Source organism: Phyllobates terribilis, unplaced genomic scaffold (assembly GCF_046119375.1).
Source record: "Phyllobates terribilis strain yellow unplaced genomic scaffold, ASM4611937v1 Scaffold_5__5_contigs__length_657084704, whole genome shotgun sequence".
NCBI lineage: Eukaryota > Metazoa > Chordata > Amphibia > Anura > Dendrobatidae > Phyllobates > Phyllobates terribilis.
The window spans coordinates 288,777,566-288,798,811 of record NW_027362765.1 but is presented as its reverse complement, the minus strand read 5'-3'; the positions used below and the strand labels follow the sequence as shown (position 1 = coordinate 288,798,811).

The following is a 21,246-nucleotide window of genomic DNA, read 5'->3' as shown; positions in this document are numbered from 1 at the left end:
GACCCATTTCAAGGCATCACCCGCTAGGTAGTCAATCATAAAGGCCACTTTAGCCCAATCGGAAGGAAAATAGAGAGGGTAGGCCTTAAAGTGTAGCATGCATTGCTCCACAAATGCACGACACTGTCTTGGATCCCCATAGTAACGTGGCGGATCCGCAGGAACGAGGGCTGATAGATCCATCTGGACGGGTGCGTAACTCGCCTGGAACTCAGCTAAAGGGGGGAAAAAATTTATTTATTTTATTTTAATGCATGTACTCGCTGGAAAAACTTCTCAAAGAGCGAAGGCCGTGGGGCTCAACGGGAACCATGACCTGAGCATGCTGTTATGCACACGCCCGGGCTAAGCGGCGTGTGCGTGTGATTGGTAGTGATTCCACTGGACCGTGCCGGAGAGTGAATGCCTGGAGGGGCGTGACTAAGTATTCACCCGATCCGACCAGGGTCGCACGACGGCATACGACGCCAGTGCACCAAGGAGGAACCGAGCAGAGGGACCAGGTGCTACTCCAGGACAGACCCCGGACACGGCTGTTGACCCACACAGGGGAATACAGGAACAGGCTGGTAGGCTGGCACACAGACTGGAGGGTATAGGCAGGCACGACTGGTATGCAGGCAGGCGGGTATGCAGGCAGGGGGGTAAAGGCAAGCACAGCTAGAGTGCAGACAGGGAGGCACTAGCAGGTAGGAACACAGGCGGGATAGGACCCAGTACACACCGGGACTCAGGAACAATACAGGCAGAGGGTTACAGGCAAGCACAGCTAGAGTGCAGACAAGGCTGAGAAGGGAGGACAGGGCTCTGTACACACGGAACAGACAGGAAGGGAAAGACAGAGCCAGATACTCACACAGGACTTGCAGAGACAACAAGCAGGAGTTAGGTACGAGTTCAGACTCTGCAGAAAAAGGAAGGGAACGGACATAGAGGCAAAACAGGTAAAGGACAGGAGAGAGTTCAGACTGGAACTGAGTGTACGGAGGAGACCGACACTGCAGAGGGATACAGGAGCGGGTCTGGGAATACGGCCCCCAGAGAGGCGGAACGAACAGGCAAGGAGCGTGTTCAGACAGGACAGACCAGACGCAGGAGCGGGTCTAGGAAATCGGCCACTAGAAGGCGGAACGAACAGGCAAGGAGCGTGTTCAGACAGGTCAGACAAGATACAGGAACGGGTCTAGGTAATCGGCCCCTAGAAGGCAGGAGGAACAGGCTAGGAGCGTGTTCAGACAGGACAGACAAGAGAACACAGAAAGGACTCAGTTCAGACACGGGAGCTGATACCGCAAAGCAGGAGACATACAGGACTCAGTTCAGACACGGGAACTGATACAAAAAGCAGGAGACAAGAGACGGGACCTGGCACCTTCAGAGTGCAAGCACACACTGAAGGAAACACTATGCTCAGGCAGGGATAGAAGGGAGCTGCTGAGCTATATACCAAGTGACAGACAGCAATAGGCTGAGGACGCACAAGGGGTGTGACCCACAGCAGGTACAAAAGGCAGGAAGTGATCGGGCGCCGCCCTTAAGCAGCAGAAACAGACACAAACAGACAGCATGGAGGGAAGCCAGAGAGACATTCTGGACAGGAGATCAAGTGCGCCCTCTTGCACAGTGGGAGATGGACCACCATGCAAGGACGCCGCCAGGTATGTTACACTCACTACTGAGCGTGTACATAAAGTGCAGCACAGATTCATCTCACTGCCTCACTACTGAGCGTGTACATCAAGTGCAGCACAGATTCATCTCACTACTGAGCATGTACATAAAGTGCAGCACAGATTCATCTCACTGCCTCACTACTGAGCATGTACATAAAGTGCAGCACAGATTCATCTCACTGCCTCACTACTGAGCGTGTACATAAAGTGCAGCACAGATTCATCTCACTGCCTCACTACTGAGCGTGTACATAAAGTGCAGCACAGATTCATCTCACTGCCTCACTACTGAGCGTGTACATAAAGTGCAGCACAGATTCATCTCACAGCCTCACTACTGAGCATGTACATAAAGTGCAGCAGATTCATCTCACTGCCTCACTACTGAGCGTGTATATAAAGTGCAGCAGATTCATCTCACTGCCTCACTACTGAGCGTGTACATAAAGTGCAGCACAGATTCATCTCACTGACTCACTACTGAGCGTGTACATAAAGTGCAGCACAGATTCATCTCACTGCCTCACTACTGAGCGTGTACATAAAGTGCAGCACAGATTCATCTCACTGCCTCACTACTGAGCGTGTACATAAAGTGCAGCACAGATTCATCTCACTGCCTCACTACTGAGCGTGTACATAAAGTGCAGCACAGATTCATCTCACTGCCTCACTACTGAGCGTGTACATAAAGTGCAGCACAGATTCATCTCACAGCCTCACTACTGAGCGTGTACATAAAGTGCAGCACAGATTCATCTCACTGCCTCACTACTGAGCATGTACATAAAGTGCAGCACAGATTCATCTCACTGCCTCACTACTGAGCATGTACAAAAAGTGCAGCACAGATTCATCTCACTACTGAGCGTGTACATAAAGTGCAGCACAGATTCATCCCACTACTGAGCGTGTACATAAAGTGCAGCACAGATTCATCTCACTACTGAGCATGTACATAAAGTGCAGCACAGATTCATCTCACTGCCTCACTACTGAGCGTGTACATAAAGTGCAGCACAGATTCATCTCACTACTGAGCATGTACATAAAGTGCAGCACAGATTCATCTCACTGCCTCACTACTGAGCGTGTACATAAAGTGCAGCACAGATTCATCTCACTGCCTCACTACTGAGCGTGTACATAAAGTGCAGCACAGATTCATCTCACTGCCTCACTACTGAGCGTGTACATAAAGTGCAGCACAGATTCATCTCACGGCCTCACTACTGAGCATGTACATAAAGTGCAGCACAGATTCATCTCACTGCCTCACTACTGAGCGTGTACATAAAGTGCAGCACAGATTCATCTCACTGCCTCACTACTGAGCGTGTACATCAAGTGCAGCACAGATTCATCTCACTACTGAGCATGTACATAAAGTGCAGCACAGATTCATCTCACTGCCTCACTACTGAGCATGTACATAAAGTGCAGCACAGATTTATCTCACTGCCTCACTACTGAGCATGTACATAAAGTGCAGCACAGATTCATCTCACTGCCTCACTACTGAGCGTGTACATAAAGTGCAGCACAGATTCATCTCACTGCCTCACTACTGAGCGTGTACATAAAGTGCAGCACAGATTCATCTCACTACTGAGCATGTACATAAAGTGCAGCACAGATTCATCTCACTGCTTCACTACTGAGCGTGTACATAAAGTGCAGCACAGATTCATCTCACTGCCTCACTACTGAGCGTGTACATAAAGTGCAGCACAGATTCATCTCACTGCCTCACTACTGAGCGTGTACATAAAGTGCAGCACAGATTCATCTCACTACTGAGCATGTACATAAAGTGCAGCACAGATTCATCTCACTGCCTCACTACTGAGCATGTACATAAAGTGCAGCACAGATTCATCTCACTGCCTCACTACTGAGCGTGTACATAAAGTGCAGCACAGATTCATCTCACTGCCTCACTACTGAGCGTGTACATAAAGTGCAGCACAGATTCATCTCACTGCCTTACTACTGACCGTGTACATAAAATGCAGCACAGATTCATCTCACTGCCTCACTACTGAGCGTGTACATAAAGTGCAGCACAGATTCATCTCACTGCCTCACTACTGAGCGTGTACATAAAGTGCAGCACAGATTCATCTCACTACTGAGCATGTACATAAAGTGCAGCACAGATTCATCTCACTGCCTCACTACTGAGCGTGTACATAAAGTGCAGCACAGATTCATCTCACTACTGAGAATGTACATAAAGTGCAGCACAGATTCAACTCACTACTGAGCGTGTACATAAAGTGCAGCACAGATTCGTCTCACTGCCTCACTACTGAGCGTGTACATAAAGTGCAGCACAGATTCATCTCACTACTGAGCATGTACATAAAGTGCAGCACAGATTCATCTCACTGCCTCACTACTGAGCGTGTACATAAAGTGCAGCACAGATTCATCTCACTGCCTCACTACTGAGCGTGTAGATAAAGTGCAGCACAGATTCATCTCACTGCCTCATTACTGAGCATGTACATAAAGTGCAGCACAGATTCATCTCACTGCCTCACTACTGAGCGTGTACATAAAGTGCAGCACAGATTCATCTCACTGCCTCACTACTGAGCGTGTACATAAAGTGCAGCACAGATTCATCTCACTGCCTCACTACTGAGCGTGTACATAAAGTGCAGCACAGATTCATCTCACTGCCTCACTACTGAGCGTGTACATAAAGTGCAGCACAGATTCATCTCACTGCCTCACTACTGAGCGTGTACATAAAGTGCAGCACAGATTCATCTCACTACTGAGCATGTACATAAAGTGCAGCAGATTCATTTCACTGCCTCACTACTGAGCATGTACATAAAGTGCAGCACAGATTCATCTCACTGCCTCACTACTGAGCAAATACATAAAGTGCAGCACAGATTCATCTCACTGCCTCACTACTGAGCGTGTACATAAAGTGCAGCACAGATTCATCTCACTGCTTCACTACTGAGCATGTACATAAAGTGCAGCACAGATTCATCTCACTGCCTCACTACTGAGCGTGTACATAAAGTGCAGCACAGATTCATCTCACTACTGAGCGTGTACATAAAGTGCAGCACAGATTCATCTCACAGCCTCACTACTGAGCGTGTACATAAAGTGCAGCACAGATTCATCTCACTGCCTCACTACTGAGAGTGTACATAAAGTGCAGCACAGATTCATCTCACTGCCTCACTACTGAGCGTGTACATAAAGTGCAGCACAGATTCATCTCACTGCCTCACTACTGAGCGTGTACATAAAGTGCAGCACAGATTCATCTCACTGCCTCACTACTGAGCGTGTACATAAAGTGCAGCACAGATTCATCTCACTGCCTCACTACTGAGCGTGTACATAAAGTGCAGCACAGATTCATCTCACTGCCTCACTACTGAGCGTGTACATAAAGTGCAGCACAGACTCATCTCACTGCCTCACTACTGAGAGTGTACATAAAGTGCAGCACAGATTCATCTCACTGCCTCACTACTGAGCGTGTACATAAAGTGCAGCACAGATTCATCTCACTGCCTTACTACTGAGCGTGTACATAAAGTGCAGCACAGATTCATCTCACTACTGAGCGTGTAAAGTGCAGCACAGATTCATCTCACTACTGAGCGTGTAAAGTGCAGCACAGATTCATCTCACTACTGAGCGTGTACATAAAGTGCAGCACAGATTCATCTCACTGCCTCACTACTGAGCGTGTACATAAAGTGCAGCACAGATTCATCTCACTGCCTCACTACTGAGCGTGTACATAAAGTGCAGCACAGATTCATCTCACTACTGAGAATGTACATAAAGTGCAGCACAGATTCATCTCACTGCCTCACTACTGAGCGTGTAAATAAAGTGCAGCACAGATTCATCTCACTGCCTCACTACTGAGCGTGTACATAAAGTGCAGCAGATTCATCTCACTGCCTCACTACTGAGCGTGTACATAAAGTGCAGCACAGATTCATCTCACTGCCTCACTACTGAGCATGTACATAAAGTGCAGCACAGATTCATCTCACTGCCTCACTACTGAGCATGTACATAAAGTGCAGCACAGATTCATCTCACTGCCTCACCACTGAGCGTGTACATAAAGTGCAGCACAGATTCATCTCACTGCCTCACTACTGAGCGTGTACATAAAGTGCAGCACAGATTCATCTCACTGCCTCACTACTGAGCGTGTACATAAAGTGCAGCACAGATTCATCTCACTGCCTCACTACTGAGCGTGTACATAAAGTGCAGCACAGATTCATCTCACAGCCTCACTACTGAGCGTGTACATAAAGTGCAGCACAGATTCATCTCACAGCCTCACTACTGAGCATGTACATAAAGTGCAGCAGATTCATCTCACTGCCTCACTACTGAGCGTGTATATAAAGTGCAGCACAGATTCATCTCACTGCCTCACTACTGAGCGTGTACATAAAGTGCAGCACAGATTCATCTCACTGACTCACTACTGAGCGTGTACATAAAGTGCAGAACAGATTCATCTCACTGCCTCACTACTGAGCGTGTACATAAAGTGCAGCACAGATTCATCTCACTGCCTCACTACTGAGCGTGTACATAAAGTGCAGCACAGATTCATCTCACTGCCTCACTACTGAGCGTGTACATAAAGTGCAGCACAGATTCATCTCACTGCCTCACTACTGAGCGTGTACATAAAGTGCAGCACAGATTCATCTCACTGCCTCACTACTGAGCATGTACATAAAGTGCAGCACAGATTCATCTCACTGCCTCACTACTGAGCATGTACATAAAGTGCAGCACAGATTCATCTCACTACTGAGCGTGTACATAAAGTGCAGCACAGATTCATCCCACTACTGAGCGTGTACATAAAGTGCAGCACAGATTCATCTCACTACTGAGCATGTACATAAAGTGCAGCAGAGATTCATCTCACTGCCTCACTACTGAGCGTATACATAAAGTGCAGCACAGATTCATCTCACTACTGAGCATGTACATAAAGTGCAGCACAGATTCATCTCACTGCCTCACTACTGAGCATGTACATAAAATGCAGCACAGATTCATCTCACTGCCTCACTACTGAGCGTGTACATAAAGTGCAGCACAGATTCATCTCACTGCCTCACTACTGAGCGTGTACATAAAGTGCAGCACAGATTCGTCTCACTGCCTCACTACTGAGCGTGTACATAAAGTGCAGCACAGATTCATCTCACTACTAAGCATGTACATAAAGTGCAGCACAGATTCATCTCACTGCCTCACTACTGAGCGTGTACATAAAGTGCAGCACAGATTCATCTCACTACTGAGAATGTACATAAAGTGCAGCACAGATTCAACTCACTACTGAGCGTGTACATAAAGTGCAGCACAGATTCGTCTCACTGCCTCACTACTGAGCGTGTACATAAAGTGCAGCACAGATTCATCTCACTACTGAGCATGTACATAAAGTGCAGCACAGATTCATCTCACTGCCTCACTACTGAGCGTGTACATAAAGTGCAGCACAGATTCATCTCACTGCCTCACTACTGAGCATGTACATAAAGTGCAGCACAGATTCATCTGACTGCCTCACTACTGAGCGTGTACATAAAGTGCAGCACAGATTCATCTCACTGCCTCACTACTGAGCGTGTACATAAAGTGCAGCACAGATTCATCTCACTGCCTCACTACTGAGCGTGTACATAAAGTGCAGCACAGATTCATCTCACTGCCTCACTACTGAGCGTGTACATAAAGTGCAGCACAGATTCATCTCACTGCCTCACTACTGAGCGTGTACATAAAGTGCAGCACAGATTCATCTCACTACTGAGCATGTACATAAAGTGCAGCAGATTCATCTCACTGCCTCACTACTGAGCATGTACATAAAGTGCAGCACAGATTCATCTCACTGCCTCACTACTGAGCGTGTACATAAAGTGCAGCACAGATTCATCTCACTGCCTCACTACTGAGCGTGTACATAAAGTGCAGCACAGATTCATCTCACTACTGAGCGTGTACATAAAGTGCAGCACAGATTCATCTCACAGCCTCACTACTGAGCGTGTACATAAAGTGCAGCACAGATTCATCTCACTGCCTCACTACTGAGAGTGTACATAAAGTGCAGCACAGATTCATCTCACTGCCTCACTACTGAGAGTGTACATAAAGTGCAGCACAGATTCATCTCACTGCCTCACTACTGAGCGTGTACATAAAGTGCAGCACAGATTCATCTCACTGCCTCACTACTGAGCGTGTACATAAAGTGCAGCACAGATTCATCTCACTGCCTCACTACTGAGCGTGTACATAAAGTGCAGCACAGATTCATCTCACTGCCTCACTACTGAGTGTGTACATAAAGTGCAGCACAGATTCATCTCACTGCCTCACTACTGAGCGTGTACATAAAGTGCAGCAGATTCATCTCACTGCCTCACTACTGAGCGTGTACATAAAGTGCAGCACAGATTCATCTCACTACTGAGCGTGTAAAGTGCAGCACAGATTCATCTCACTACTGAGCGTGTAAAGTGCAGCACAGATTCATCTCACTACTGAGCGTGTACATAAAGTGCAGCACAGATTCATCTCACTGCCTCACTACTCAGCGTGTACATAAAGTGCAGCACAGATTCATCTCACTACTGAGCGTGTACATAAAGTGCAGCACAGATTCATCTCACTGCCTCACTACTGAGCGTGTACATAAAGTGCAGCACAGATTCATCTCACTGCCTCACTACTGAGCGTGTACATAAAGTGCAGCACAGATTCATCTCACTACTGAGAATGTACATAAAGTGCAGCACAGATTCATCTCACTGCCTCACTACTGAGCGTGTACATAAAGTGCAGCACAGATTCATCTCACTGCCTCACTACTGAGCGTGTACATAAAGTGCAGCACAGATTCATCTCACTGCCTCACTACTGAGCGTGTACATAAAGTGCAGCACAGATTCATCTCACTGCCTCACTACTGAGTGTGTACATAAAGTGCAGCACAGATTCATCTCACTGCCTCACTACTGAGCGTGTACATAAAGTGCAGCAGATTCATCTCACTGCCTCACTACTGAGCGTGTACATAAAGTGCAGCACAGATTCATCTCACTGCCTCACTACTGAGCGTGTACATAAAGTGCAGCACAGATTCATCTCACTGCCTCACTACTGAGCGTGTACATAAAGTGCAGCACAGATTCATCTCACTGCCTCACTACTGAGCGTGTACATAAAGTGCAGCACAGATTCATCTCACAGCCTCACTACTGAGCATGTACATAAAGTGCAGCAGATTCATCTCACTGCCTCACTACTGAGCGTGTACATAAAGTGCAGCACAGATTCATCTCACTGCCTCACTGAACGTGTACATAAAGTGCAGCACAGATTCATCTCACTGCCTCACTACTGAGCGTGTACATAAAGTGCAGCACAGATTCATCTCACTGCCTCACTACTGAGCGTGTACATAAAGTGCAGCACAGATTCATCTCACAGCCTCACTACTGAGCGTGTACATAAAGTGCAGCACAGATTCATCTCACTGCCTCACTACTGAGCATGTACATAAAGTGCAGCACAGATTCATCTCACTGCCTCACTACTGAGCATGTACATAAAGTGCAGCACAGATTCATCTCACTACTGAGCGTGTACATAAAGTGCAGCACAGATTCATCCCACTACTGAGCGTGTACATAAAGTGCAGCACAGATTCATCTCACTGCTGAGCGTGTACATAAAGTGCAGCACAGATTCATCTCACTGCCTCACTACTGAGCGTGTACATAAAGTGCAGCACAGATTCATCTCCCTGCCTCACTACTGAGCGTGTACATAAAGTGCAGCACAGATTCATCTCACAGCCTCACTACTGAGCGTGTACATAAAGTGCAGCACAGATTCATCTCACAGCCTCACTACTGAGCTTGTACATAAAGTGCAGCACAGATTCATCTCACAGCCTCACTACTGAGCGTGTACATAAAGTGCAGCACAGATTCATCTCACTGCCTCACTACTGAGAGAGTACATAAAGTGCAGCACAGATTCATCTCACTGCCTCACTACTGAGCGTGTACATAAAGTGCAGCACAGATTCATCTCACTGCCTCACTACTGAGCATATACATAAAGTGCAGCACAGATTCATCTCACTGCCTCACTACTGAGCGTGTACATAAAGTGCAGCACAGATTCATCTCACTGCCTCACTACTGAGCGTGTACATAAAGTGCAGCACAGATTCATCTCATTGCCTCACTACTGAGCGTGTACATAAAGTGCAGCACAGATTCATCTCACTGCCTCACTACTGAGCGTGTACATAAAGTGCAGCACAGATTCATGTCACTGCCTCACTACTGAGCGTGTACATAAAGTGCAGCACAGATTCATCTCACTGCCTCACTACTGAGCGTGTACATGAAGTGCAGCACAGATTCATCTCACTACTGAGCGTGTACATGAAGTGCAGAACAGATTCATCTCACTACTGAGCGTGTACATAAAGTGCAGCACAGATTCATCTCACTGCCTCACTACTGAGCGTGTACATAAAGTGCAGCACAGATTCATCTCACTGCCTTACTACTGAGCGTGTACATAAAGTGCAGCACAGATTCATCTCACTGCCTCACTACTGAGCATGTACATAAAGTGCAGCACAGATTCATCTCACTGCCTCACTACTAAGCATGTACATAAAGTGCAGCACAGATTCATCTCACTGCCTCACTACTGAGCTTGTACATAAAGTGCAGCACAGATTCATCTCACTACTAAGCGTGTACATAAAGTGCAGCACAGATTCATCTCACTGCTTCACTACTGAGCGTGTACATAAAGTGCAGCACAGATTCATCTCACTGCCTCACTACTAAGCATGTACATAAAGTGCAGCACAGATTCATCTCACTACCTCACTACTGAGCGTGTAGATAAAGTGCAGCACAGATTCATCTCACTGCCTCACTACTGAGCGTGTACATAAAGTGCAGCACAGATTCATCTCACTGCCTCACTACTGTGTGTACATAAAGTGCAGCACAGATTCATCTCACTGCCTCACTACTGAGCGTGTACATAAAGTGCAGCACAGATTCATCTCCCTGCCTCACTACTGAGTGTGTACATAAAGTGCAGAACAGATTCATCTCACTACTGAGTGTGTACATAAAGTGCAGCACAGATTCATCTCACTGCCTCACTACTGAGCGTGTACATAAAGTGCAGCACAGATTCATCTCACTACTGAGCGTGTACATGAAGTGCAGCACAGATTCATCTCACTACTGAGCGTGTACATAAAGTGCAGCACAGATTTATCTCACTGCCTCACTACTGAGCGTGTACATAAAGTGCAGCACAGATTCATCTCACTACTGAGCGTGTAAATAAAGTGCAGCACAGATTCATCTCACTGCCTCACTGCTGAGCGTGTACATAAAGTGCAGCACAGATTCATCTCACTGCCTCACTACTGAGCGTGTACATAAAGTGCAGCACAGATTCATCTCACTGCCTCACTACTGAGAGTGTACATAAAGTGCTGCACAGATTCATCTCACTACTGAGCGTGTACATAAAGTGCAGCACAGATTCATCTCACTGCCTCACTACTGAGCGTGTACATAAAGTGCAGCACAGATTCATCTCACTGCCTCACTACTGAGCGTGTACATAAAGTGCAGCACAGATTCATCTCACTACCTCACTACTGAGCGTGTACATAAAGTGCAGCACAGATTCATCTCACTGCCTCACTACTGTGCGTGTACATAAAGTGCAGCACAGATTCATCTCACTGCCTCACTACTGAGCGTGTACATAAAGTGCAGCACAGATTCATCTCACTACCTCACTACTGAGCGTGTAGATAAAGTGCAGCACAGATTCATCTCACTGCCTCACTACTGAGCGTGTACATAAAGTGCAGCACAGATTTATCTCACTGTCTCACTACTGAGCGTGTACATAAAGTGCAGCACAGATTCATCTCACTGCTTCACTACTGAGCGTGTACATAAAGTGCAGGACAGAATCATCTCACTGCCTCACTACTGAGCGTGTACATAAAGTGCAGCACAGATTCATCTCACTGCCTCACTACTGTGTGTACATAAAGTGCAGCACAGAGTCATCTCACTGCCTCACTACTGAGCGTGTACATAAAGTGCAGCACAGATTCATCTCCCTGCCTCACTACTGAGTGTGTACATAAAGTGCAGAACAGATTCATCTCACTGCCTCACTACTGAGCGTGTACATAAAGTGCAGCACAGATTCATCTCACTGCCTCACTACTGAGCGTGTACATAAAGTGCAGCACAGATTCATCTCACTACTGAGCGTGTACATGAAGTGCAGCACAGATTCATCTCACTACTGAGCGTGTACATAAAGTGCAGCACAGATTTATCTCACTGCCTCACTACTGAGCGTGTACATAAAGTGCAGCACAGATTCATCTCACTACTGAGCGTGTAAATAAAGTGCAGCACAGATTCATCTCACTGCCTCACTGCTGAGCGTGTACATAAAGTGCAGCACAGATTCATCTCACTGCCTCACTACTGAGCGTGAACATAAAGTGCAGCACAGATTCATCTCACTGCCTCACTACTGAGCGTGTACATAAAGTGCAGCACAGATTCATCTCACAGCCTCACTACTGAGCGTGTACATAAAGTGCAGCACAGATTCATCTCACTGCCTCACTACTGAGCGTGTACATAAAGTGCAGCACAGATTCATCTCACTGCCTCACTACTGAGAGTGTACATAAAGTGCTGCACAGATTCATCTCACTACTGAGCGTGTACATGAAGTGCAGCACAGATTCATCTCACTACCTCACCACTGAGCGTGTACATAAAGTGCAGCACAGATTCATCTCAATGCCTCACTACTGAGCGTGTACATAAAGTGCAGCACAGAATCATCTCACTGCCTCACTACTGAGCGTGTACATAAAGTGCAGCACAGAATCATCTCACTGCCTCACTACTGAGCGTGTACATAAAGTGCAGCACAGATTCATCTCACTGCCTCACTACTGAGTGTGTACATAAAGTGCAGCACAGATTCATCTCACTGCCTCACTACTGAGCGTGTACATAAAGTGCAGTACAGATTCATCTCACTGCCTCACTACTGAGAGTGTACATAAAGTGCAGAACAGATTCATCTCACTACTGAGCGTGTACATAAAGTGCAGCACAGATTCATCTCACTGCCTCACTACTGAGCGTGTACATAAAGTGCAGCACAGATTCATCTCACTACTGAGCGTGTACATAAAGTGCAGCACATATTCATCTCACTGCCTCACTACTGAGCGTGTACATAAAGTGCAGCACAGATTCATCTCACTGCCTCACTACTGAGCGTGTACATAAAGTGCAGCACAGATTCATCTCACTGCCTCACTACTGAGCGTGTACATAAAGTGCAGCACAGATTCATCTCACTGCCTCACTACTGAGCGTGTACATAAAGTGCAGCACAGATTCATCTCACTGCCTCACTACTGAGCGTGTACATAAAGTGCAGCACAGATTCATCTCACTGCCTCACTACTGAGCATGTACATAAAGTGCAGCACAAATTCATCTCACTGCCTCACTACTGAGCATGTACATAAAGTGCAGCACAGATTCATCTCACTGCCTCACTACTAAGCATGTACATAAAGTGCAGCACAGATTCATCTCACTGCCTCACTACTGAGCGTGTACATAAAGTGCAGCACAGATTCATCTCACTACTAAGCGTGTACATAAAGTGCAGCACAGATTCATCTCACTGCCTCACTACTGAGCGTGTACATAAAGTGCAGCACAGATTCATCTCACTGCCTCACTACTGAGCGTGTACATAAAGTGCAGCACAGATTCATCTCACTACCTCACTACTGAGCGTGTAGATAAAGTGCAGCACAGATTCATCTCCCTGCCTCACTACTGAGCGTGTACATAAAGTGCAGCACAGATTTATCTCACTGTCTCACTACTGAGCGTGTACATAAAGTGAAGCACAGATTCATCTCACTGCCTCACTACTGAGCGTGTACATAAAGTGCAGCACAGATTCATCTCACTACTGAACGTGTACATAAAGTGCAGCACAGATTCATCTCACTGCTTCACTACTGAGCGTGTACATAAAGTGCAGCACAGATTCATCTCACTGCCTCACTACTGAGCATGTACATAAAGTGCAGCACAGATTCATCTCACTACTAAGCGTGTACATAAAGCGCTGCACAGATTCATCTCACTGCCTCACTACTGAGCGTGTACATAAAGTGCAGCACAGATTCATCTCACTGCCTCACTACTGAGCGTGTACATAAAGTGCAGCACAGATTCATCTCACAGCCTCACTACTGAGCGTGTACATAAAGTGCAGCACAGATTCATCTCACTGCCTCACTACTGAGTGTGTACATAAAGTGCAGCACATATTCATCTCACTGCCTCACTACTGAGCGTGTACATAAAGTGCAGCACAGATTCATCTCACTGCCTCACTACTGAGCGTGTACATAAAGTGCAGCACAGATTCATCTCTCTGCCTCACTACTGAGCGTGTACATAAAGTGCAGCACAGATTCATCTCACTGCCTCACTACTGAGCGTGTACATAAAGTGCAGCACAGATTCATCTCACTACTGAGCGTGTACATAAAGTGCAGCACAGATTCATCTCACTGCCTCACTACTGAGCGTGTACATAAAGTGCAGCACAGATTCATCTCACTGCCTCACTACTGAGCGTGTACATAAAGTGCAGCACAGATTCATCTCACTACCTCACTACTGAGCGTGTACATAAAGTGCAGCACAGATTCATCTCACTGCCTCACTACTGAGCGTGTACATAAAGTGCAGCACAGATTCATCTCACTGCCTCACTACTGAGCGTGTACATAAAGTGCAGCACAGATTCATCTCACTACTGAGCGTGTACATAAAGTGCAGCACAGATTCATCTCACTACTGAGCGTGTACATAAAGTGCAGCACAGATTTATCTCACTGCCTCACTACTGAGCGTGTACATAAAGTGCAGCACAGATTCATCTCACTACTGAGCGTGTACATAAAGTGCAGCACAGATTCATCTCACTGCCTCACTGCTGAGCGTGTACATAAAGTGCAGCACAGATTCATCTCACTGCCTCACTACTGAGCGTGAACATAAAGTGCAGCACAGATTCATCTCACTGCCTCACTACTGAGCGTGTACATAAAGTGCAGCACAGATTCATCTCACAGCCTCACTACTGAGCGTGTACATAAAGTGCAGCACAGATTCATCTCACAGCCTCACTACTGAGCGTGTACATAAAGTGCAGCACAGATTCATCTCACTGCCTCACTACTGAGAGTGTACATAAAGTGCAGCACAGATTCATCTCACTGCCTCACTACTGAGCGTGTACATAAAGTGCTGCACAGATTCATCTCACTACTGAGCGTGTACATGAAGTGCAGCACAGATTCATCTCACTGCCTCACCACTGAGCGTGTACATAAAGTGCAGCACAGATTCATCTCAATGCCTCACTACTGAGAGTGTACATAAAGTGCAGCACAGAATCATCTCACTGCCTCACTACTGAGCGTGTACATAAAGTGCAGCACAGATTCATCTCACTGCCTCACTACTGAGTGTGTACATAAAGTGCAGCACAGACTCATCTCCCTGCCTCACTACTGAGTGTGTACATAAAGTGCAGAACAGATTCATCTCACTACTGAGCGTGTACATAAAGTGCAGCACAGATTCATCTCACTGCCTCACTACTGAGCGTGTACATAAAGTGCAGCACAGATTCATCTCACTGCCTCACTACTGAGCGTGTACATAAAGTGCAGCACAGATTCATCTCACTGCCTCACTACTGAGCGTGTACATAAAGTGCAGCACAGAATCATCTCACTGCCTCACTACTGAGCATGTACATAAAGTGCAGAACAGATTCATCTCACTACTGAGCGTGTACATAAAGTGCAGCACAGATTCATCTCACTGCCTCACTACTGAGCATGTACATAAAGTGCAGCACAGATTCATCTCACTGCCTCACTACTGAGCGTGTACATAAAGTGCAGCACAGATTCATCTCACTACTGAGCGTGTACATAAAGTGCAGCACAGATTCATCTCACTGCCTCACTAGTGAGCGTGTACATAAAGTGCAGCACAGATTCATCTCACTGCCTCACTACTGAGCGTGTATATAAAGTGCAGCACAGATTCATCTCAACTAAAAGCAGAGATCCTTAGATCAGGAACAGAACAGACATTTATAGGACATTTCATAACTTTCACAAATTCTTATGAAAACATTTACAGCTCATCCTGCATTGTACTACTGTACCCAATTTATTATATATTTTAGGAGTCGGTCCATTTTATACTGACTCCGAGACACTGACTCCACAGCCCGATATTTACAGTATTTTGTCTGATCTTAGTGTTTTTTACCATTATAATGTAGGACTCAATTTTAGATATGCCATGCCTATATGTCATAAAAGGATTACATTTGCTACTAAAAATGTCTCCTCTTACCCTGAGATATGAGGAGCTGGTGATTCTCCATCATGACGTCCTTGTACAGATCCTTGTGTCCGTCTATATACTCCCACTCCTCCATGGAGAAATGGACAGTGACATCCTGACACCTTATAGGAACCTGACACACAATGATACATCATCATCCAGACACATCATCCCTTGTGTTCCTGTATAATGTCCCAGTATTCCCAGCAGCGCTCACCTCTCCAGTCAGCAGCTCAATCATCTTGTTGGCGAGTCTCAGGATCTTATGCTCCATGTTTTTTTCATGTATCAGAGAAGGAGTTATAGGCTCTGTAAATGGGTTCTGGGTCCTGCTCCGTCCCCCTGACTTTTCGGGGCAGCAGTTGAGGGTTGCACACTCACCAGTTGTATTCTTTACTACTGTGTAATCCTGTTTATGAATATATTCCTGTTACATATCATTATATACATTGCCAAAATCACTCTCTGGTTACATCCCTATTTTATTAAGACAGACAAGAATGATGTATGAAGTGAAATAGACCCCAGAATCCCTCTCCTCAGCAGCTGAACTCGGGTTTTAGAAGGACGGCGGTCCGAAACGCGCGTCGGGGTTTACGTTACGCGGCTGGCTTATTACCTACAGGTATGAGATGACTTGAATGTTTGATATATCGACCTCTGGACCTCTGTCCATTCTCCCTTATTTTTAGGACAATCTTTATTCCTGGCACTTATATCTTTCTCGGGACATATGACTACATATATTTTTGGTATATTTTTGGTATACTTTGTATGATTTTTCATATATGAAATTGTAGCATTGCCATATTTATTCCTTATTAAGGTTATATGAACATATAGTCTATTCCAAGCATTTCTCTTGTGCCCGAGTACTTCACCAGCCCTCCCCCCCCTTCCCCTTTTATTGTCCTCATTTATGTATTATCTACTTCTTTATTTTCTTTTTTGCTTACTTAAAGGACAGGATGGATAGAGGACCTTTGGTCCTAACTGGTTGCTCTTATGTCTAAATTTTGAAGTTACATATATGCCTATCTGCGTACGTAATTCTCTCCTTTTATAGTGTAGCACTATGTTAATAAAGGTATTTTATTATCTATAAATTGTCTCTCTATTAATTTACTTAGGGACCGGATGTTCGGTTGTTCTTCCTTTTTTTCTTTTAGTGCAATTATACCGAATGGTCTGCCATTCATGGTCCTTGTGCTGATCTCCAACATTGGATTTTATGCCAGAGACTGGATTCCAATATTCATTTCAAATGATATACATTTTCGTTCGGTGGTTCTTTTCTTTTGTTTTAGTAAAAGAGGCAAGAGTCATGTCACATTGCCATTGCTATAGGACTACATGGCAGCCCTTCCACAATTCACTTCATTAAGCTACAACCTAGGCAAGGAAATTTCACCACTCTAGTTCACAACCTCCTCAGAGCCTAAAGGCTCCCAATGACAGACTAAAGTCAGCCGAACCAGCCGATATCGAAGGGTACATACAATGGTCTATTCTGTATAGGAGTGGCATCCAACGAATGCTCGGTACAAATGCTGATCGCGCAGGTCCAATTTCAGAATGCTGATCCCATACATAGGAGCACTTGGCCGAACGAGCACTCCGAAGCATCAATCAGATGACAGCCATCTAGTGTATATGGCCAGCTTAACATCCTCATCTCTTTTTCTTATATTTTCTTTATTGATCAACGTTCAAAAGCATCCAGGGCCAGAGATGCCCCAATCGAATTCATCCAGTCTGATAAAAGCCTCTTGTAGGCATTTTCCTCTTTATGCTAAAGATGTTCATACACATTAAAGCAGTCAGCTGATTATCTTATGTATATGGAGGCTTCCAGACTCCAGGATTGATGATGTCAGGGGAAGAAGGATTGGGCATTATACCTTTCAACACCCAATCCTTTTGTCATCAATGGAGATAAGACGTCACGGGGTTGTCTGGCAGTGAATTGCTCTTCTCTTCCCTTGGAAAACACATGCACTTTCTGCTAAACTGAGCGTGCATGCATACAGTGAAGGGGGAAGGAGTTGTCAGGAGGAATTCCTGGTTAACTAAGAGCTGTTGAAAACATATGGTACCTTAAAGGAAATCAATCACCTCCAAAACCACTAATTACCTGCAGATATGGCGGTGACTTGCAAGTAAATAGCATTTAAAGCAATCAAATCAAAGTGTTATTCCCCCTGAAGCCACTGACTTCCAGTCTGTTACAGTCAGTCACTAATCACTACAGTGTGAGTGCGCTGTACTCACTCTCCTGCACTTTAATCGTTGACCTGCTCCGTGCACACACATGCTGGAGAGCAGTATGGCAATCGTAGTGCTGGGGAGTGAGTACCGCCATGCTCACCGTGTAGTGAGCGGTAACTGTAAGGCTACTTTCACATTGCATTCTGTGTCCCTGTCGGGGCATCATTCCGAAATCCCCAATAAACGGGGTCTGGACGTATGCGCTGACGGTGGCCATAGACTGCAATGGTGACGGCATAGGGAATGTGCACTCTGTCATGCACTTTTTTCGGGAGTGTACGCCTACAGGAGGCAGACACTCAGACGTAGTCAACTACTACTACTCTAAAAGCACCCTAATGGCTCCCTCCACTGCTCTGATAACTGGAAGTAAGAAGCTGCAGGGAGAATAAAAACATAATTTCCTCCCTGTAGCTGTTGCTCCAGTAAGCCGACCAGACATGATTTAAGTGCTATTTACTGGTAGATTACCACTATATTTGCAGGTAAATAGCATTTTTTGGGGGTGACAAATTCCCTTTAAAAGGTTTTCTCTCCTGAAGAGGTGAACCTTGCCAACAACACTGTAATATGCCCTACAGCAAAACCTGCAACTCGCTAAGATGCAGTATGGAGGTCTGACAAACCTTGCAACTATTATCTTGAGGGGACAGAGTTTCTTGCAATCTATATGAATATACAAATAAAGGACATAAACTGTAAAATGTCTGTGTGCTGTTAAAACACAGATAGTACATAAAACTGCCTAACTGATGACCAATGGGTTTTTACAGTGAAAGACTTATTGGTATGGTAATGTTAGAACTATTTTCCAATGTATTTATTATACAGAATTTAGATCTCTTCCTTATACTTATTGGTTTGCAGGTCTACAGAAATTAGTTCTATCTTAGGCATAAGTGCCCTAAATCATGGTGTATGCCCTCAACCACATATTCGCATGCACCATGACATCAGTTCAGACCCTAGTGAGTCTTTTCAGCCTGAAACAACCAACCCTGCAGTAAACTATCTTGACGGGAAAAGGAGATTCTCTTGACGTTTACATTCCCTTATCTCTAACAAGAGTGAAAGAAATGACAACCCAGTTGGTTTCTCTACACACTACAATATCTCTCCTCTTTCCAGTTGTGCCCCAGTTTTATTACTAGATTGGTATGACATAACATACCGTAGTTCCCAAAATCGCTCACCTCTCCAGTCAACAGGTAGATGATTTCAAGGGTAAAGTTCAATATAGTTTTGGTGAGTTTATTCCTCTGCTTGTTCATTCTTGAAATCAGCGAGATGTTTCCTATATTGCAGGCCCTTTAACGAAAAAACAAAGTTCTTATATCAAACAAGGAGCAAAATAACACAATTATAATATGCACACATTGTAAGATTCCACCAAATATTGGTGTAAAATTTTGAGCATTTATACAAATATTTTAGTGTTTGCATAATGTGTACTCAATATAATGTTTTCTGTTCTTCATGAACCATAAATTCCTCAGTTAGGATTTATGGCAGGCTGCCTCTGACCTTTTTAAAAGGGCCACTACTTCCAATGTAAACGTCTTAACAAATTATCAGTCTCTTATCTTTTCATTTTGTCTCTGCTTCTATCTCTACCTATCAAATCCATGCACAGAAAGAGTCTGAATAAAGCAGATGTGTTCATTTTCCCTTGTGTTTATGGGATCTGTGTGCCATCATACAGGCAGCAAAAAAATCCTGTATACTGAAAGAACATGGGAGAAGTCAGCTACATACCTCGTAATAACACATCCATATGTATAAAAGTGCAGCAGTGACTTACGGTAAAATCCCATATAACTACCGTACATTTGCCACAGTATGATCATTATTGTGCAAAATGTAGTTGCAATCTGTAATAAATGTACTTGTAGGCAGTTTTGAAATGGCGCAAAACTATCAACCCAGGGCCGGCTCCAGGCTATTTTGGGCCCTGGGCGAAAGAGTCTCAGTGGGCCCCTTTAACACATATCACGATTTATGATGCACAAATACTGCAGAGAAATATATATACAGTACAGACCAAAAATTTGGACACACCTTCTCGTTTAAAGAAATTTCTGTATTTTCATGACTATGAACATTGTACATTCACAATGAAGGCATCAAAACTATGAATTAACACATGTGGAATTATATACTTAACAAAAAAGTGTGAAACAACTGAAAATATGTCTTATATTCTAGGTTCTTCAAAGTAGCCACCTTTTGCTTTGATGACTGCTTTGCACACTCTTGGGATTCTCTTGATGAGCTTCAAGAGGTAGTCACCGGAAATGGTTTTCACTTCACAGGTGTGCCCTGTCAGGTTTAATAAGTGGGATTTCTTGCCTTATAAATGGGGTTGGGACCATCAGTTGTGTTATGCAGAAGTCAGGTGGATACACAGCTGATAATCCTACTGAAAAGACTGTTAGAATTTGTATTATGGCAAGAAAAAAGCAGTTAAGTAAAGAAAAACGAGTGGCCATCATTACTTTAAGAAATGAAGATCAGTCAGTCTGAAAAATTGGGAAAACTTTGAAAGTGTCCCCAAGTGCAGTTTCAAAAACCATCAAGCACGACAAAGAAACTGGCTCACATGAGGTCCACCCCAGGAAAGGAAGACCAAGAGTCACCTCTGCTTCTGAGGATAAGTTTATCCGAGTCACCAGCCTCAGAAATCGCAGGTTAACAGC

General features: G+C 45.0%; 1 protein-coding gene across 2 annotated transcripts in view; it reads right to left on the bottom strand.

The window, feature by feature from the left end:
* Positions 1-21,246, bottom strand: part of LOC141272989 (uncharacterized) — a 62,223-nt gene that overhangs the window by 32,247 nt on the left and 8,730 nt on the right. For both annotated transcript variants that reach the window (XM_073684254.1, XM_073684255.1), the window contains exons 2-4: positions 19,744-19,858; positions 16,500-16,691; positions 16,292-16,415 (exon numbers count right to left, since the gene is read on the bottom strand). In XM_073684254.1, coding sequence (XP_073540355.1) covers positions 16,292-16,415; positions 16,500-16,691; positions 19,744-19,858 — 431 coding nt within the window. The remainder of the gene's footprint in view (positions 1-16,291; positions 16,416-16,499; positions 16,692-19,743; positions 19,859-21,246) is intronic.